Below are 923 nucleotides of genomic sequence, written 5' to 3'. Positions count from 1 at the left end.
ACACCAGTGTGACGGTGTGACGTCGCCCCCCTCCCCCCCCCCTCCCCCTTCCGTTTCCCGAATGTGCTTCGGAACCTCCGGGACTGTCTGTGATGTGAAGTCTGTGATGTCATCCACAGATGACCCACAAGCGCACTGGGATTTCAGTAGACTCCCCTGATCAAATAAGAGAGTTGAAACACTCTAAATGTGCCTGATCGTGTGGAAGAGGTGTTGTATTAGGGAACAGGATGCAGCTCCCTTATTCAGTGTGTGTGTGCGTGCGTCCGTGTGCACGTGCGTGTGTGTGTGTGTGTGTGCGTGTGTGTGTGTATACATTAGGAGTGGGCAGACTTCCCTCCCCTATTAGCCAGCAGATGACCTCCAGTAGAGTTTTTGTTTTGCTGAAGGACTGGGTGTTTAAAACGACCCTGCTGTTGGCTCTATTCAGGCGGGCCTCCCAGTGAGAGCCAGGTAAATAGTGAACGTGATCATTGATTTCCAGTCTTCCCGCTGTTCCATTCCTGGTCAGGTGACGCACAGTGTCCACCCTATCTCCGCATGGACTGCACCGAAAGCCTTACCTGCTAACTAGACAGAAAATAGATGGAGCTATTCCACAGCCGTAACACCCTGACACCATGAAACACACCCATAGGGCCTTCCTTCAAACCCTCCCCCACGGAAAACATAGAAACTTCATCCAATGCGCATTTCAAAGCCAATGCTATCCAGACCTCATACCGCAGTCCCCCAGATCAGCTCTCCCCAGTTCGTTTGGTTGTCCAGCTGCTTCGCGCCGTCGACCCCGATGCCGACTGTTAAACTTAGGTGAGGTTATTCCCCCGTCATCCCAGCAGGAACAGCTGCCGCAGGGAGAGGGCTGCGGCTGGATTACTACGGATCTGTGGCGCTGTCATAGGATATATCCATTACCACACACA

General features: G+C 53.0%; 1 protein-coding gene across 1 annotated transcript in view; it reads left to right on the top strand.

Moving 5' to 3' along the window:
- The window catches only part of LOC311325509 (leucine-rich repeat-containing protein 52-like), a gene marked incomplete at both ends in the record, with an annotated part of 5335 nt that extends 5315 nt beyond the window's left edge, over positions 1–20 (top strand). The window contains one exon of the mRNA XM_084458223.1: positions 1–20. This exon is cut by the window's left edge and continues 300 nt beyond it. Coding sequence (XP_084314349.1) covers positions 1–20 — 20 coding nt within the window.
- Between the last annotated feature and the right edge of the window lie 903 nt (positions 21–923).

The sequence above is a fragment of the Borostomias antarcticus genome (assembly GCF_949987555.1).
Source record: "Borostomias antarcticus genome assembly, chromosome: 24".
In the NCBI taxonomy this organism is placed as follows: domain Eukaryota; kingdom Metazoa; phylum Chordata; class Actinopteri; order Stomiiformes; family Stomiidae; genus Borostomias; species Borostomias antarcticus.
The sequence above is the reverse complement of the archived record's forward strand: the minus strand, read 5'-3'. Positions and strand labels throughout refer to the sequence as shown.